Source organism: Besnoitia besnoiti, chromosome I, assembly GCF_002563875.1.
Source record: "Besnoitia besnoiti strain Bb-Ger1 chromosome I, whole genome shotgun sequence".
NCBI classification, from domain to species: Eukaryota; Apicomplexa; class Conoidasida; order Eucoccidiorida; family Sarcocystidae; genus Besnoitia; species Besnoitia besnoiti.
Genome location: NC_042356.1, coordinates 6,668,977 through 6,681,207, shown reverse-complemented (window position 1 = coordinate 6,681,207; position 12,231 = coordinate 6,668,977). Strand labels below are relative to the sequence as shown.

Sequence of the window (12,231 nt, the reverse complement as noted above, 5' to 3'; positions counted from 1 at the left end):
CTGCCAGATGCCGCGTTCACACGCATACGGAGACGCGCGCTCGCCGCTGTCTCCGTCGAGCAGAGGGAAAAACGCGGAGAATGATGAAGGAAAAAACTCTGCCAGTCACTCTCACTCAGCCATCCTCATTGCAGGAACCATCTCATCTCCGCACAGCCAAAGGAGAGCTCGTCCCTTTTCCTCTTCTGCGCGGAACCGATTCTTTTCGAACCACTCGCAGTCTCGCCGAGGTCCTCGCCGCTAGCTGAGTCACTTTTTCGGAGTGTAGTGTCTCCTTCTGCGACGTTTACTCGCCTTGCTGCTCCTTCCTTTCTTTTCCCTCTTTTACCTAGGTTCAAGTCCGTAGAGTCCTCCTCTACGTCGCCCTGGGAACTTACTAGCGTCCTCGCTTTTTTTTCTTTGTATCCCGCGTTGACGGCTCCTCGGCCTCGACTCGCGCTCGCTGCCCGTGTTCTGCCTTCATCTCGTCCTCGTCTTCTACCCTGCGTTCTTCATCTTGTTTCCTTGTTCACGCATCTCCCTGCGTCATGTGGGAAGGCAGCGGCGTGGCGTTTTTGTGCCACGTCGAAAAACGTCCCTCGGAAGATCTGAGCGAGCTCCGAGGCTCGGCCTCGTCTCATGAGGTCTCACCGGTAGAGCGAGAGAAACGTCGGCGGAGAGCAGAAGGGAAAGATCATGAACAGCAGCCGACAAATCGGGACTGCAGGGGCTTTCCGACGGGCGCTTCGTTTTTCTGTTTCGAACGCCCTCTCGTTGCTGCCGGCCGCCTCTTTGGAGCTGCCCCCGCCTCGCGGGACTTTGAGGTACTTCAGCCAGGTCAGTCCGTCTCGGTTTCTTGTGCAAGCAGACTGTTTCTTCCCCTCGATTCCACGGTCTGCTTCTTCTGAACTTCCTGCGTTGCGCCCTATAGCCTTCGGAAATTCTGAACGAGAATGCTTTTCTTCTTCATGCGCCGTCGGTCAGCAGCCTCAATCTCTGGCAGACTTCTTCGCCTGTGCGTCTCGGATTCCTTCTCCTTGCCGCCGAAATTCCTGAACTCACTCCGCCCTATGCGCGTCCCAATCCTGTTCTACTTCGTTGCCTCACTTCCCGCATTTGCTTCCCGGTCTCTTGCTCTAGGCAACTCGGTGCAACATATCCACGGCTTTCTCTTCGGCGGCGGCAGTGTCTTCGGCCTAGGCGCGTGAGTTCACGACATACCGTAATCGTGTTTCACTCTCTCCTGGGACTCCCGCAAAGCCAGAAATATGTAGACGCCCGCATACATATATATGAAATCTCGCATGTATGTATGTGCATGTGTACATGTTTGCATGTATGGCAGTCAGGCCGGAAGGCACACTGCGGAGGAAAACGAACGACTGTGGTGTCTCATAGGGTCGCCCGTCTCCAATCGATTCGATACGCGTGGTTACATGCCATCGACTGCCACTTTGCTCCAAAGACTTCCCGTGCGTTGAGAAGTTGTTGCGGTCCTGCCTCTGGTTCCCTGTCTCCGCGGTTGGCAGAGTAGGCGGCCTTCTCGAATTTCAACGAAAGCGAGGCGTCGGACTTCCTACGTGTAAGGCTGAAATTGCAGGAACGATCCGAGCGAGAGGTTTCGCTCGCAGGGACCAACTCAACTGACTTCACCGACGCGCCACCTCGTCCAAACAGCCTCTCTCAAAACCAAGTTCGTTCCTCTCCCTCTCCACGCTCGCGGCCTCGCCGTGGAGGCCGTTGTTACCGAGCGATTCGGCTACACAGGAGACAGCTGGGGCCTGGACACTTGAACGGACGAAGTGACGGATTCCGGCTCCGCACTGTGTCTTTTGGCTCGTCTTCCATTGTCGCGTTGGGTTATTGCCACTTTTTCCCTTTCTCGTCTGCCTTCGCTTTCCCTATCTCTTTTCGCACTCGCTCGGGGCTCTCCTGTCCGCCACTTGCACCGCTCGTGCGCGACCATCAGGTCGACTTGTGTCCCTGTGTTCCCCTGTGTTCCCGTGTCTCCAACTCTGGCGACCTTTTCCTAAATCCTGGCAACGACTACCTGCCTTCGTCTCCCTCGTTCTCACGTGTGGCCTCCCGCTTCACCTGCGTTGTTTTTGCGGGTCTGCTGCTGTCGTCTTCCCCCCGTCATTCAGCTGCAGGACCAATTCCTGTTTGTCCCGCGCTCGGAATTTTTGACTTGCCGCCTTCTCCGCCGGCTGTCCCTCCATTTCCGCTCCCGCTGTTCGTAACATCTGAAGATGTCGCCGCTGCATGCGACGCAGCCGCGAGTGTGCTCGCCGCCACAGCGTCATTCGCGACGCCAGCCGAGGCCGAACACGGTCACCAGCAACGGAGGAAACAGGCAGCGACCAAGAAACGAAAATTAACTCCAACTTGTCTTCCGCCGCGTGTTCGCTGTTTCCTTGAGCCCCGTAACCCGAATTTCGCTGCGGCGTCTCCCCAGCCATGCAGAGACCCCCCGACGGTCGCGTGCGTCATCTCCGACAGTCCTCTTCTTCCCTCGGCGTTCTCCCCTCCATCCCCCTCGGCGCCACCCTCGCACGCGTCCCAGTCGTCTAGTCTCGCGTCCTCGTGCCCCTCGTCTTCGTGTTGCGGCACATCTCCGTCGCTGGCTTTGCCGCAGCGTGTGCTGGAGTCGCTTGCTCTGTCGTCTGCTGCTTCGCACGAACCGTCGCAGACGTCCGCGTCACCTTTCCGTTCTCCGCGGCAGCGCCCCCGTCGCGGCTGGGCGGGCGCGGTCGGAGCCGGCGTCGGGGCGACATGCGGGAAAGTTGCAGCGGGCGGAGGCTTCTCGGGGCGCCAGGGAGGCTGGGGTGAGGCGTATCGCGAACGGCGGTGGCGAGCGAGGCTGCGAGAGCAGGAGCCAGAGGCCACTGGGGATGGCCGCGAACGACGCGGAGGAGGAGGCGAGGAGGAACATGGCGCGAGAGAGACGAGAGAGACGGGCGAGGGCCGACACAAAGTCGCGGCCGCCGGAGAAGGAGAGCCCACGCCGCCTGGGACAAAGGGGGCGCCGCCTGAGACCCTGCTTAGGGTCCAGGCATTTGTCGTCGTCAACAGCTTCGGAGATGTCGTGCAAGGTTCCGCAAGGAGCAAGGACGGAAGTATTGCCCTGGGGCTGCAGAAAGACGGCATTTTGCACTCGACGGCTGAACTCCTCGAGGAGGCTGGTGCGAATCACACACGGGACAAGAGGCGCTTAGGAGGCTGCAGGGTGGGAAGCCTTGACCACAGGCTTTTCGAGAACGCAAGTCTAGTACTTACAAAGAGCGCACCCATACAAAAGCATACGTAGAGTACGATGCAGGCAACGACTGCCTCCGACGAGCCACGTGCGGTCTCAGACGATAGGGCCCTGTAGGTGCTACGACGCCCTCCGTCCCTCTTTGTTACAAGTTACTCGAGTGTCGAGTCGTCTTTCGGTTGCGTGTCCCGTCCACTTCTGAGTGGTTCGCTCAGCAAAGCACGAGCCTTTCCGGCGGTGACACAGGGCAGACACAGCAACTGAGAGCAGGACATCAGCTGCATGATACCGAGCCAGATAGTGACGAACTGAAGACAGAACCAGATTTGACTCATGCGTTGTGGAGCCACTCGCTAGAATTAAGCCGATGAAAAGAAAATGCATCGAACAGTACAAGTGTTCACTGCGCAGGCACTCTTCGACCAGGAAGAAGTGTACACTGATGGTTACATCCTTGACTCTGGCTCTCCAACATTTCGACAACTTTTGACGGCCCGCAAGCCTGTATTTTATATTTGTGCTAGAACGATTGAGCGCGAACGCGCGCACAATGCCATTTTAGAGTTCGTTCCGTCCTTTTTCGGATGACAGATCATCCATGTTTCTGTTGCCCTCGAACGCCCTGTCGTGTTTTTCGCAGATCAAGAGCTCCTGTCAACACCAATTCAGCAACGGAACACGACGCTTGTTGCCGTCTTTACCAACCTGGCGTGAGTCTGTCGCTTCTCCCAGGTGCTCCTTCCCGTTTGCTTTAACCTGTTCTCTCTCGTCCGACAGGGTTGCTCGCCGCGGTTCTCATAGCGGCACCCACCGCTTGCGCGCTTCGTCGTCGTTGCCGCGTCCTCTGCTTTTCTGCACATTTAACCTCTGCTCCCGTCGGCGCGAGGCCACGCGCCCTCGTCGCGACACCCCTTATCGTCTCCGATCTGGTTCCTCAGGTTGGAGCGCGCGGCTCTCTCCAGGGTTTCTACCATGGCTGCCGCTGGGATGGCCCGAGCGATCCGGCCGGCATTCTCTTCCGTTGACGGCGACGCAGTGTTGGTCATTTCCACTGGAGAACTCGACGTCGGGAGCACCGACGTAAGAACACAACAGAGCATTGCTGAACTGGACAGGCTCTGCCACGGAGAATCCGAGGTCGCGAACTCTTATTTGTACTTTGTTTAAGAATGTATCTTCGTGTGTGAAATTGGTCGTGCGACGGGCGAGAAAAAGCAGGCTGAGGAGCAGCGGGGCTTTTCAAATACGCAGACTCAGAGAGGCACTTGCCGCTAGTTAGAAAGGCAGTTCGTACAGAGCGTCGCTCGCACGTAGCCGGTAAATGAAATCACATATATGCACGTTCGCCTGTCAATGTAGAACCTTTGCGGAGATTCAGGTAAGTGATAAGCACGATGACCTCATGGACATAGTCTCGTCGTCTGTGATAGGGACTGATGGAGGCAGAAAGACCCCTCGTCCGGCCCGAAGGTTTACTCATGGGAACGGGCGCTTACTTCCTCATGCCTCCAATGTGACGCTGACTCAAGAGGCTCGTATCGCTTGTGCTAAATCTGCAGCACCGTCTGCTTACTTTTGCGTCGTCCCTCGCATTCTTTGGCATCTCCTCTCTTCAGTTCTCTGTCATCCTCCTTGTCGCCTTTGCCGCCTTCTGCAGTTGCTTTTCTGCATACAGTTTCTTGCTTCATGTATCCGATGTCCTTCAGGAGACGACATCCGAGATCATCGTGGGAAGCATGGCCGCGGAGTGCGTGGTGAGCTTCGTGCGAGGGCTTCATAGTACTCTCCGTGATTCCGAGTTGTTGACATGCTCTCGCTGGCCTGCGCGTTTCGTTTGGTGTATAAGTCTGGGTGCAGCCCACTTGCGAAGCCGCCCAGGATTTTCCCTATTTCAACTGTGCCGATCGCTTTTTCTTCCCTCATAGCCTATAAAGGTCTTGGGCGTATGTCATGACATAATCCTTCTTTCTTTCCCGAGCTTGCGGTTGTCATCGCCGCCTTGGCAGTGTGGGAGACAACCATGATACCTCATATTGCAGTTTGCTTTGTTGCGTACAACTGTTCCTCGGCAGGTCGTGCTGTTTTCGATTTCTTTTCGTTCTGCCGCTCTCCCCCTTGTTCGTCTCTCTCATTGGCTTTATGTCCTGTGTGCCTTTTCTCGTTGCAGACTGATGCTATCCGACAGGCTGCAGGGGCGGTAAGCGATATACACTGATTTATACCAACAACCTTCGCAGCGCTTTCTTTTACTGTCTCTTCACTTTGTTCTGCACCTTCTTGCATAGTTTCTTCCCGCAGACCTCCCTGTCAAAGCAGATCTGACACGGATGACGTTCTCTGTGCGCCAATCAGATTTCTTCGGCTTGACTTTGGGTGATGGAGGTAGCAGGATTTGCCAGCTGCTATACTAAAAAACTCTCCATCAACTACTTACTAGTTGCTTATGAGGTGAGAGACGCTGAATAATTGGACTCTCATTTTTGCCAGTGTCTCTGATGGTGCCTGGGAAGGACGAGAAGGGCACGTAATCAACTCATCTCCGTGCTTTCGGGTCTTCCTGTACACCTTGCTAAACATGTGCCTCGCGTCGCATTAAGAGTGGCGCGGTGTTGGGCTGTTCCGGGAATTGAACCCGGGACCTCTCGCACCCGAAGCGAGAATCATACCACTAGACTAAACAGCCGCGCACATTGTGGCTTCACCCATTAGTCATACGTTCGAACCCGTGGCTCCAAGGCAGATGAGCTGCGCGATAAGCAGTGTAACAAGCAGCATCGTGGAGTACGAATGAGGCATTCGCTTACAGATATTCGGCGGAGGCAGCATATGGTTAGCTGATACCGAAAGAGGGACGAGCTATGAGTCTTGGTGACAGAGGCCCTAGCGACAGCTATGCCTGAATGCTAAACTTGCCTTTCCGTGGACTCCTCGGACCGATTCGATCCCATTTTTTCTTCCAACGTCTTGGCTCGATGGCTTTCGGGATCCATGGGGGCGGAAACTGCATTGGAGATCTGCTCTATCAAGAACATAGTACCGAAAGCTAAAGTATCGATATTTGCGATACGAAGGAAGGAGGCAGCCGCAAACTACGCAGAATCACCCATTCTGCTGACGTACAACTAGTGACCACAACACCGCTCTACCGCGATGTACACACAAGAAGTAGTAGTACGGACAGTATACGAGCTGCCGTCAAACAACCTGGTGTGCTAGACTTTGTGCCTCCAGGTTCTGCCAATGCAGAACATGGAGAGAAAACAAATTCCAGCTTCGCTCCGGTGCATAGTTCATCTGTATCGACCTGTACACGAACCACGTGTTCAGACTGCTGTGGGCTCAGGGCGTTTGATACCTGAACCGACCACCGCGGCTGCCTTGTCAACCCAGCTCTGACGCCGGACGTGAAGCAGACGCAGGCACTCAGCTTTAGCAGACAGGCTACCCCGTCTGATGCGGCAGCGCAGTTTCGAACGGACGAATACAAAAAATAAGGTTCAACAACAGACAGGTTACCTCAACGAACTGGAACTGAAAAAACTAAAGTAAAAAACGCGAACGGACGACAGACGTCGCCAGTCGAGAACAACGACGAGTGCTCACGCAAGCGTTGCACGCAGCTTTAGGGGCATTACCCTTCCTGACACCTTTCCTATGCGTCTCCTCCGCCGCATTTGTCTTTCCTGGCAACGGCGCATGAACACACAGGTACTTCGGGACATCCCGAGCGTTACACGGATGTGACCGACGCGTAGCACCGAAAAATATCTCTGTCAAACACACTCCACTTGTTGCCTGGCATCCGGCGACTTTAAAATAGCCTCTCAGGCGCCTGGCATCGAAGATGACATCTTCCTGAACGCCGAGGTAAACCTTGATCCAAAACTGTCCCGTCTCTTCCTCTCTCTGCGCCCCCTGTCGCCCGCATCGCCTTCTCCGCCTCGGTGTCTCGCGCTGGGGGACCCTATTCCAGCGGCATCGCGGCCTTGTTTGCTTCTTCGCGGACCTGTGGTCTCGAAATGCACTCGCACCTCTCTTCCCGCCCCGCCTCGGAAACCGCCGTCGGCAAACGATCCAGAGACGCTGCCGAGTCGTCCCCATTCTCCCCCAGCCGCGGCGCCGTCAGCCCTGTCGCCAGCTCCGCCGAAGCCCTGTCCCCCGAAGAAGGGAGCCCCACGTCCCATAAAGCCCACAGTGCTGCGCCTGCCAGCAGCGCTAGGCGAGTAAAAGCTCGAAGCAGGGCCTCCGGTCCCGAAGGGCGCAGACTGTGACCCCGCAACACCGCCGGCGCTATCCAGCATGCCAGCCGCACGTGGAGAGTGACTCTGCTGTAGAGCTTGTTTGTGTTTCTTGTCGAGGTCTGCCCGCTCTTGGACACGCGTGAACTGCTCGAAGTCTCCGATAAGGGTGTTGGAGAAACCCTCGGTGATGGAAGTCAGGAAATTTAGCAAACCGAAGACAAGGGAGAATGCACACCGGAGAAGACATACTATGAACAGCGCTGTTGTCTTCGGGAAGCTGTCGCCTCTACAGCACACAAACACAGACACACAAAACGCTGAACGTTAAAAAGATCGACGCAGCAAAACACCAAAAATATAATTAAAGATATTTTCAGGATATCAGATTGCGTCTGATCCCTACGTGACACAGAAACCCTGTCCTCAATGACAATGGAACACGTAGAATGAGGGACTCAGTGCCGTCCACCGCTACAGGAGGGCCAGTTCGACCGACCCTGACATGAACGCCAGCATCCGCATTTCCTCGATGCCACAGAAAAATAAGACTTTCAGAATGAATCAACATCCGTGTTAGAAATTTCGGCTACTGGAAGATTTACCCCCGAAAAGCGTCTGGACACACTATGCAGGTCAAGCTCTCGGAAGATTGTCAGCCACTTGTGTTTAAGACATTCACCCGTGGGATTCAGTGGCAGTGTCTTTTTTATTTCCAACGCACCTGTTCACGCTCGCGATGGGGTCAGTAGCGATTGCTACCCACGGCCGCCAGAAGGTATCGAGGAGGAAGCCGTTGAAGCCCTTCCAGAACGCATCCAAGACGCCATATGGCCTCGGCCTGCTACCGCCGAGCAGTTTATGGAGAATATTAAGGATGTGACTGAGCGACTGCATGATTCCTCCCATTGTGTAGATGACGAAGAGGATGAAACCAATGCGGAAGCCAGTCACGAGGCCCTCGAATACGTTGCCTCCACTCGTCGCTCCCTTCACCGTCTGGTTGACGAGCGCTCCGCAGCCACGTATGAATCCCATGGCGAAAGCAAACGGATTCGACATCCAGGCCGACGGCAGAGACTGTCGAATGAATTGCCTCATGTAGCTGTTGCGCAGAGAGTAGAACAGCTCGTCCCACGAGCAGACAATAAAGCGGCGCTTTTCACTCGCGATTTGTATGCTCATGTAAGGCGTATCGAGCGGCAGCGCGTCGACAATATGGAGCACTTGGCGAGAGATGCGGTGTTCACTGGTACGGATGGATACGGTCAGCGCCATGGGCCCAATCCGCAGGTGCTTCAGATACACTGGGGCTGCATCCTGCAGCTCGACCCACCGCGGATTCGGGTACACGAAGACGTGGGAATCTTTCGTGGAAATGAGGATGCGCGGCTCGGCGTAGTACTGGACATGAAGGGGCAACTGCCGAAGCATTTGTTCCACCGACTCGGGCTGCTGCGCGCCTCCCAGACTCGCTCCTCCACATCCCGATCGGCCGCTGCTCGCTCCAGCCCCTCCCGCGGCCGCTGCAAGCGCGCCTGTGTTAGCCGCCTGAGAGAGAGAAACTGCGCCGGTTCCAGTGAACGATTGGTCAGGCAGGAGCATTTGCGGCGATGAAGTCGTCACGGCTGGAGTTCCACGCAGAGACGCACCACTGAGTCCCCCAGCAGACACCGTCGACGGCCCTCCGGGATGAGTTAGGGTATACGCGGCCCCCGGCAGCGCCCCGACGGCCAGGCCAGGAGACAGGTGTTGCGACTGAGGCAGAAGCTTATGCTGCTTTTCGAATGTACTAAGCTCCACGATCGCCTTCACGGCCTCGCGACACTTCATCGCGGTCTGAAGGGCTGGACACACCTGAAATGGGGAGACAAAAAAACCAAACACATCGCCAGAGGCACTAATGTACATCTCTAGCTACGGATATGAACGAAGGCTGCAGGTCCTTCGCAGGTGACACATGGGAATACGGGGATCCACATCAAGTCTTTGTTTCCCCCCTCCAAAAGCATGCAGTCACGCAGATTGCTGACAGCTGTTGCGTGTCGTGTCGCGGGAAAACATCGAAAAGAAGAGTGAAACTTTGTTCCGCGGACCTGGTATTCAAAAATTACAGTGCATTGCGGCCTTCCCTTGCAACGCACTTTTTGTGCTTCCTTTAATTATCGGCTGTCTCACACGCTGCCGATACCGCCTGAAAACTGACGCGAAGCCAACTCCCCAAACCCACCTATAAAGACACAGCCGTGTAGTCCCGTTCTATCCGTGAAAGAATCGACAGAAACGCATGACACGTACTTGTTGCCGCGTTGTCTGGAAGATCTCCAACATCTGCATTTCCTTTTCCGCCAGCTGAATCAGCTGCTCAATGACCAGCAGCTCAATGTTGGCGCTCAAAGAGCTGATCTTCAGTTCGATGAGGTCGTACATGGGGGCCTGTCTGGGATCCACTAGGGATCGCTGCACGTTGAACCAGAGGAAAACGTCTTTCTGTCTCGAGTCCTTTGGCGGCGTATTTTTCAAGATGACGGGGATATCTCCTCTCACGAAGTGGTCCAAATGCAACATGGAGATTTGCAGGAGGACGGACGCTGTGCTATTTGTGAACATTAGCATGCGGAAGTCAGGCGGCTGAAGGGATTTCTTTCCTTTCCTGCGCTTCCCGCTTGTTGTCAAGCCACTCTGTAGACGGTGGCCGTGAACCTCGTCGTCCCCCTCGCTACCAGACGAGGAGCTCGGGTCGTCTCCGTCGCTGGCGTCGTCTGCCGTTTCACTAGGCCCGCCACCCCCACCGCTGTACGCGTCGCCGTGCTCCCGCCGACGCCGTCTCCTTCGGCGGCGCCTCTCCTTCCGCCGCGACAGCCGATTCTCGAACCCCGGAAGATCGCTGACATGCACGATACCCCGCATAGGAACCATCACGACCTGCTTTCTCTTCTGCGCAGCGGTGTGCGTCAGGCTCGGGTACGCGCGCAGAATCGCTTCCGTGTCTTTAGGCATCACGGACCCCGTCACGGAGAAATTCGTCATGTGCATAGCAAGCACCTGCAAAGTCGCGCAAGAAGAAAACAGCAAACTGACTGAATAGACAAAAGCCAGCGACGCAACCTGGACAGACTTCTTCGGAGCAACGCACTAAGCGAGTTCGGCGACGCGCAAATCTTCACAAAAGTTCCGTGCGTCTCAGATAACATGCCGCTCCGGCGGACTGTCGAACGCGCCTGTCCACTATCGCTATTGCTAACAAAAAGATCTGCATGCCCTTGCACGAGTCGCACGGCTGTCAAACACGAGGGGACCACTGGCTCAGTGGCAAGGCAAGAACGGCTGCAGAAACCTGCGGCAGGACTGCTGTTCGTACCACTTCATTTTGATGAATCCAAGTCATCGTCAGTCTGGGGAGATGGAACTCGTAGCTGAGTCCCAACCATGGAGGAGGCCTGTGCAACGCACTCTGCGCTTTCTGCTTTTTCTGTTTCTTCTCCTTTCGGGGCTTCCCCTTGGCGGCTTTACTGTCGCTTCCGCTTGTGGTGTCACCGACAGCCCCGTCGCCATGCCTGGCGCCTTCCTCCGCATCCTCATCCTCCTGATCCGTCACAGACTGCATCAGCAACTCCCAGAGGCCGCGACCTCTTGCGGGGTTTGCAGGGTGTCCAAACCAGAGATAGGCGGAGTCCGCGGAATTCATAAGAGAAGGCACCAGGTCCCCGCTGCACATGTCAGACGAAATTCCTCGCATCCACTCTTCGAGACTTCCAAAGATGCTTTCCCGGCTCCCTGTGGCGCTGTCCCAGCCTCCTGCAGCTGGCCTTCCCCAGCCCCATCCGCTCCATGAATCATCGAAGAGCGTGAAGGTGTTGCCACCGTAGACGCGCTCCAGACCATTTGCGGCCGGCTCTGCCGCAACGGGCGCCAGCGCGACTGCGCTGGGCGTCAAAGCCCTTTGGGAGGAGAGTCTGCCGTCCCCAGGGGCATTCCCATGTGCGTGACCCAGGTGCTCATCCAGGCCTGTCAGACCTGCGCGTACTTTATGCGCCATGCGACGAGACTCACACACCATCAACAGCCGCGATCCTGCGCACAGCGACCGAAGCAGGAACACACACACATCACTTGCAGACCAGAGATATCCCGGTGAAGAAACCCATCGTGCCTCCGCGTCCCGAGGCACGACGCCCCACTTCTCGTTCACAGTCAAGAGTGATTGGCGAGCTCCGCGCTCCGTAACCTTGTCTCGAATGAAATGAGCACGCAGCCAAAAGAAAACGCAGCGGTATCCCCCTTCAAAACGGGAAACTGCTGAGATAAAAAAAAAAAACAGACTCCGCAGGGCAGCGCACGACACAATGCCGTCTGCGCACTCGGTCGGTAACCTAATAGAAGCAAACAGAAAACACCTCGGACTGACCTGTATTGGAAACGATAAGGAACGTCCACAGCTTCTTTCGCTGGAATGACCCTGCTGCAGGCAGGTTCTGTTGAGATGGAGCAGCAGGGGACGCTGACACGAAGGACACCGCTGTGACGGGCGTTTCCGCTGCAAGCGATCCTCTGTGGCAGACAGCACACACAGACCACAGAGTGCGACGGATTGCATTGCTGTTGCATCATAAAGAGGCCATCGAATCTGCCCGTCCCCCCCATCTCACGAACTGTCCGTCCTGCATGCACATGCCACTCGCTTCTGACTGTGGAAATTGCCCCGACTTGCCGCAGCCGACCCCCAGGGAGGGGGGGGGATGAAAACACGTGGTACGG

At 56.0% G+C, this 12,231-nt stretch overlaps 2 protein-coding genes and 1 non-coding gene across 3 annotated transcripts in view; 1 reads left to right on the top strand and 2 right to left on the bottom strand.

Annotated features, from left to right (window-relative positions):
- Positions 1-527: 527 nt before the first annotated feature.
- Positions 528-5,646, top strand: BESB_009450 (uncharacterized protein; the record flags this gene model as incomplete). The annotated part of the gene is made up of 9 exons (XM_029359699.1): positions 528-816; positions 1,120-1,183; positions 1,509-1,561; positions 2,124-3,161; positions 3,876-3,945; positions 4,174-4,315; positions 4,942-4,989; positions 5,403-5,432; positions 5,521-5,646. 9 exons carry the CDS (start codon positions 528-530, stop codon positions 5,644-5,646), a joined length of 1,860 nt encoding a protein of 619 aa, XP_029222612.1.
- A 200-nt stretch (positions 5,647-5,846) lies between these two features.
- BESB_011650 lies at positions 5,847-5,918 on the bottom strand. The gene has a single exon. It is a non-coding gene; the product is annotated as a tRNA-Pro (tRNA).
- Positions 5,919-7,059: 1,141 nt separating this feature from the next.
- The window catches only part of BESB_009440 (uncharacterized protein), a gene marked incomplete at both ends in the record, with an annotated part of 39,610 nt that continues 34,438 nt past the window's right edge, over positions 7,060-12,231 (bottom strand). The window contains 5 exons of the mRNA XM_029359698.1: positions 7,060-7,762; positions 8,198-9,330; positions 9,772-10,518; positions 10,835-11,547; positions 11,882-12,024. Coding sequence (XP_029222611.1) covers positions 7,060-7,762; positions 8,198-9,330; positions 9,772-10,518; positions 10,835-11,547; positions 11,882-12,024 — 3,439 coding nt within the window. The remainder of the gene's footprint in view (positions 7,763-8,197; positions 9,331-9,771; positions 10,519-10,834; positions 11,548-11,881; positions 12,025-12,231) is intronic.